Source organism: Spea bombifrons, chromosome 9 (genome assembly GCF_027358695.1).
Source record: "Spea bombifrons isolate aSpeBom1 chromosome 9, aSpeBom1.2.pri, whole genome shotgun sequence".
Lineage (NCBI taxonomy): Eukaryota > Metazoa > Chordata > Amphibia > Anura > Pelobatidae > Spea > Spea bombifrons.
The window spans coordinates 18,379,218-18,385,604 of NC_071095.1; the positions used below are offsets into that span (position 1 = coordinate 18,379,218).

General features: G+C 39.5%; 1 protein-coding gene across 1 annotated transcript; it reads left to right on the forward strand.

The window, feature by feature from the left end:
- The first annotated feature begins 178 nt into the window (after positions 1 to 178).
- On the forward strand, positions 179 to 2,397 carry LOC128505121 (carbohydrate sulfotransferase 9-like). Its single transcript, XM_053475421.1, is given in 3 exon segments — positions 179 to 297; positions 1,588 to 2,028; positions 2,031 to 2,397. Coding segments are annotated over 3 exon segments (837 nt in total). The 5' UTR covers positions 179 to 248; the 3' UTR covers positions 2,378 to 2,397.
- Positions 2,398 to 6,387: the final 3,990 nt, after the last annotated feature.

The window sequence follows — 6,387 nt, forward strand, 5'->3', positions numbered from 1 at the left end:
CCAGAGACTCTGGGCAAAACCCAGCAAGTTACCAGGTACGGTTATATGTTAATGGTGGTTACCTGTTATGGGGGTGCTTGGTTTTTGAGGAATAGTGGCTTCTTCATAGTATTTCTCATATTCTCAGGTTGGCAGCTATATTAAGTGAATCCAGGCAAACTATGAATGCCATAACCCGTTGTGTGTCATACAAACTACAGAAGGCTCACAAAAAGCCTTTCATTCTGTGTGTCTCTTCTTGTATTCTCATGGGATTCGTTTTCTATATGCCAAGGTGCCATTCTCCTGTCTATGATCGTGAGTATCCTTTACATTTGTTTATTTCTATAAAGAACCAGCATTCTTCATTCATTCTTGTACAGAATTTACAATGTGAACAGAGAATACACACAAAGTAACAATGTAACAAAGCCTTGGGGAGAATTTACTAATAGTAGCAAAGGCTTCACTGGGTTACAAATATTCAGCCTAGGGGACATGTCTGGCCAAATAGCTCAGTAATATGTAGACCCACAACACATCACACTCTCAATGCAGTCAAATCCCCAATTGACACCCCTGAAATTAGACTGAACAGAAACATTCCAACCCCGCCAACATTTGTCACCTGCAGGCTATTTGTGACATTGAAAAAAAAATAAACACTTAAATAAACAGCAGCCAAAATCCCTCAAATTAGGCAGCCCAAGGTTTATTGCTTGCAGACTAGACAGACAGGTAAAGCCAGCCCAGCCTTTCCAGTAGGAGACTTGCCAAGGTCGGCACACAGTGAAGAGATTGAGTTAAAACTTCAAGAAAAAAGTTGAGAGAAGAGAAAATGAGACATGGAGATGGACAAAAAAGGGAGAGGGGAGGGGATAAAAGGCTGGGAGAAGGGCTTGCGAAAGAGCGGCTTAAATAAACATTCTCGCACACAACCGCCGATCTGATTGTTCCACTTACCCCACTCTTTCGTCTTGTCATTACCATTTTACCCAAGGTAGCACTGAGGATTAAGTAATAAACCACTTCTTCGACCTTAGATCCAAGTCCTTTTGCATAATTATATTCTCACTTTAAATTTGAGAGAGTCGCTATAATTTTTTTTTATCCCTTCTAGAGCTGAAATTAAAAATCAGCACAGGATTAACAGAAATCAGCTATGATCAAGGGAAATCTAATTTACTTAATATTGTTCTATTTAAATTTTACATTTTATCATTTATATGCCAAATAAAAATTGAAAAAAAAAATTGAAAAAAAAAGAAAAAAATAAGAGAAATAAAAATCACTGTTCAGTTTAAAAGGTGAATGGGTTAAGTGATTGTAGTACACTCAAACACAGAAAGGGAATTCAAGAAAGCTTGGAATGTGCTTTAAGATATCCTAAATAACTATTAATCTAGAGTAATTTAAACCAAATGATTGGTTTATTTCTGTTGTTGCCAAGTATGCATCTCTGAGGGAAAGAGCATGAAAAGATCCAGTACTGATAATTGTCCACTGGCCTCACAGAGAGAAATGGGTAACTAAGAAGGGCCACCTACGAATACGGCATACTTAACATTATCAATTGCAATCACTATTTTGCATGTTTTTTCCTTTTAGGTTCTTTGCGTAAATTAAGCGCGAGATGCGTTTGCCAGCAACACAAGCTTTTCGATCCGTCCTACAGAGTTCCGCCTTTCGTGGCCAGACAGTTGTTTGTGGAGCACACGCACAGGTTTATCTACTGCGAGGTGCCTAAAGTCGGCTGCACGAACTGGAAGAGGATCATCCTCCTCTTAAACAAGACTCTCGGAGCCACGCTCAACGATCTCGAACACAACTCCGTGCACACTCATCCTCTCCTGACCAAGCTGAGCGCTTACTCTCCGACGGAGCAGGCGGAGCTGCTGAATAATTACACCAAGGTGATGTTTGCGCGGGATCCGTTACAGCGGCTGGTTTCCGCCTACAGAGACAAGTTCCTACACGAGGACGAGGAGTATTACTACGACACGGTGGCCAAGATCATCAAGAGATCGATCGGGAGGTCGGAAAATTCCACCGGAAAGATCACTTTGCACGGTTCGTCGTTCAGGAAAACCCGCTTTATAGAGATACCCATTGGAAGCCGATGTATGAGCTCTGTGACCCGTGCAACATCCGTTACGACATCGTGGGCAAGTTTGAAACCATGAAGCGGGATTCAGATTTTGTCTTGAAAACAATAAAAGCCCCGAAGAACTTAGCATACCCTAATATTAAGCATTATGCCAACGAAACCAGAACCAGCAAAGAAATAAGCCAAGAGTACCTAAAAACTTTACCCAGAAAGCTATTTTCCAGTTTGAGAGACGTATACGACGTTGACTTCTCTATGTTTGAGTATAACCCTATGGATCTACACCTCTAGGACATCCATCTGCAACGCCACACAAGCCTGGAAATTTCAGTACAAGCGTTTGAGTTTATTTTAATAAATAAACATCACAATAAAATGCTTGAGCCAAAGAGTTCTACAAACAACCATGATGTGAATCTCATACAGAAGAATGACAAGAAAACCCATTCAGTATTTAGCAAACCGCACGCATTATTGTGCCATGACGAGAACTTACTTCATTCATACACTTTTGCTACAATCGTATTGCTGCCCAGTGACTGTTGCCAGTAGAGGCATGGGTAATTATGTTCGTATAATACACACTTATTTCTTACGGCAAAACACCTACACTAACACACATCAGAAGAAGAGTTCCATAAAATATTCTAATCCGTAAATATTCCTTTTACCTCAACGGGTGTTAAGGGCCACAAACATCATGGTATGGCTGTCACATCACACTAGGATACAGAAGAAGGTACCTGCTATTGTTACTCTGTGATGTCCCGCACCCAACACACCTCGGACCAACGGTCAATTAATGGTCTGATGTTCTGTCTACCCCTCTTGCCCTGTGATTAAATCAATTACTTGACTCCAGTAAAGGAGGAATCAGGACAGGCATTTGTCTAACCTTTCACCATACTCAACACGTAGATGCCTATGCTCAATCTAGATAGCTGTTATTGGTTTTACTGTTTCAGGGATACAATAGCCTTTGGAATTATGGGTGCTTAGGAAGTAGAGTGAGATTCTCCAAGTTTCGGCATCGATCACTGCTTCCAAACATGCATTCGCCTGTCAATTTGCCCATCCATCAATCTAATTACAATGTGGTCACCTCCCATTTACTATTTGCACAGGGAAATAGGACAACGAGAACCTGCAATAGTTCTCCTTTACATAAGCAAGATTTCACAAGGCTGTTCCCAGGAAATCAGTTTGAATAAAATCTATGACATCAACCAATGTCTTTATGGATTTTCACCTTTTGTATTTCCACACCTTAATGTAAAGTGAATCCATCATGTCTGGCTGTAGAAGCTTGTCAGTTTGGAAAGAGAAATACAAAAGATGAAAGCCATAAAGACGTAGATTGAAGTCATGCAATAAATTTAAACCTGGTACCTTAATATATATATCATACCGTCTCAGGCAACATGATCGGATTTTCAAATGCAACTAAGAATGTGCATGTTGTTTGGAATGTCAAGGTTTTTTAATGGTTAATGTTTGCACAGGGTCATTCATGATATTCGCCTGTGCAGCATGAGGTCTGATTGGCTACTACATGCTAGTTAAATACACTTACTACGTGAACACATGGAACCAGCAACGACGCTTTGCAGCATATTCATTATTCTATGGCATACAATTTGATACTTTAACATATGTAAGAATTCCATGGTTCATCTACGTTGTTAGATTTCATTGCTCATTATGCTGGACCACTGCGTTGCTTTTCCACAGGTGGGACATATTTTGGGTCGTTCGCATACATCATTGGATAACTGTATAGGTTTTTTTTTTCTCGCTCTACATCCCACCCGCACATTCTCACAACTCTCATTCTCCAATTACGGCGCACGTGATCGTTTAATGAATGAGTATTGTGAATGAGGCAACAATGTCTCGTTGTCATGGAGATGGCGCATTTAGATGCACTGCTAGCCCCTTCCCATCTCTGACCTTATTATATTTAGTAACAATATATTTTTGTTCAGTGGTATTTTTACCCCAGCAGGTTGTTTACTTGCTCTCACTGAAGTCTCAACAGATCAGATTTAGTAATACTTGACTAATTGACACAACGACTAATATAATTGTGGGCACGATTATTATTTACGCATTCAGTCACCCGTGCTTCGTGTTCATGGAATTGTTACTGATGCTGCTCTGCTAGGATGGCCAAAATCTCTATACAAGGTGTAGCTTTATACACAAACAGCCTACTTGGTATCACAACTCAGCAGGGCTGTCTAATGCTAAAGGTGCCCTAGTCTAGTTAGCCCCGAGTACCCCGTCAGAGTCATTGTTGGTCATTATTGCCACAGAGATTAGTAGCAGTTCAACTTTAGAAGAAGCTGCCCTCCTCCTGCATTCCTAGCCCCATATAACAACGTACGCAGCAGGGTCACAGTGTCAGAGAGACTGCTGAGGTTGCTGAAGAGAATTCTGCCACCTGCCCCTAAGGTAAGCCTGAGCCCAGGACAGCTGCTCCTTAAGCTCCTCATTAAGGACCTCAGGTCATCAGAAGACATTAATGCTGGTACATGGTCCTGCCAATCGATATAGAATGCCATAAACTATAAAACTAGTGATGTCATAAACTATACGTTTTGATGACATCACTTCTAATAGTTCCATATGCAAGTCTACTATCACACTATTGATACTATACTATAAATACATGTAACTCCCTCTCTATATGTCCTTGTGCATATATAATGTTGTCTATAAGCATGGTTATAGGTTTATTGCCTTCCCAAGTATGTATTTTGCAGGCGCTCCTCTCATAAAAGGAGAATTTGCCGGGGTAGGGACAGCATTGCATAAAAACTTGCATTCTACCATTTGTTTTTTCAATTTGCATATTGGGAAATCGCTCCTATTATATTTAGAATATTTACCTACTTAGGTAGGTGTTCCTGGTCAGGCAATCGTTCTGAAAATACATTTGTTTTCCGATTTCAAGTTGTAAAACCTGTAGTTCTGTACAAATTTCGTCAGGATCACAAACTACCCGCACCTTCAGGAAATCAACGAGGCGAGTAGGTGGAACTTTGTCATAATATCTCTGAGAATCATGCAGAGAGTGAGGGATTTCACATAAGAAGCACATTTCCAAACAAATGTAAGGTAAGCCAACTAAAGAAATAAGAAATGATGGAAAGTGTTGCAATAATTTAGTTTCTAATAGAGAATTATGGGTTGGGGGGACAGATCAAACATTATGGAGGCTTTAGTGAATATGATCCTGGGCATTCTAGTCTGAAGGCTGTATTACTTATACACCGAATTCTCTGCAACATAAGGGTTTCTTAGTCAAAACACACCGGAGACGCGCACAGTGCGTTAAACGCACACAAAAGGTATTGTGTGTGCGGGAAAGATAATATTATGTATCCTTTCATGTCGAAGCACAAGCAATGCATTTAATGATACGTAAAATAAGGAAAGCAGATAAGAACGATTGTTTCCGGATGTAAAGATGTTAGTCGTTGGTCTCGTATTAGATTTAGGAGCCATATGAATATCCCATGCATGTTTACTTTCCACATTGCATTACCTTCTACCATGTTTGCTGGGAGGCTGCTCTACTTACCTACAAACACACACACACACATATATATATATTATATATATATATTATCTATATATATATATATATATATATATATCTATATCTATATATATATCTATATATATCTATATCTATATATATCTATATCTATATCTATATATATCTATATCTATACACATATACATATATATACATACATAAAAACACTAGTTCTAGATTATGACCTCTCCTAAAATTTATTCTAATTTTCATAATTTTTATATCGTAGCTCATCAAATTGCCTTTTTTTGTGCGATTTCTTGAATCTCTTAAGTTTACAAAAGCCGGCGACCCCTTCTGTCTTGAGTAATACAAAATCCTGCGCTCTTTCCATATACTATTGTTGGAGTCCCTCGGGTCTTCATTAAAAAGTCGAGTGAAAGGGAGGTGGCCGCCACAGCAACACACTAGTCGGACTAAACGTCCAATAGAATATTCACCGTTGTTACGTCGCATTGACACTTAAAATAATGATGCATTCTGGGCACATTAACCCTTGTAGTACACCAATTCCATTGTATTTTGGATCTTTGAATGTATTTACTCATTTTGTTTAATATTTGCTCAGTTGGAATGTCCATTGGAAAGCCGCCTCTATTGTGTTCTGCTAGGGGTAGAGTGTACATTACAATACGCCCTTATAGAATGTGTCTGTTGGGTCTATACTTCTGCTCACGGGCTGTTTGTATAAGGTTTG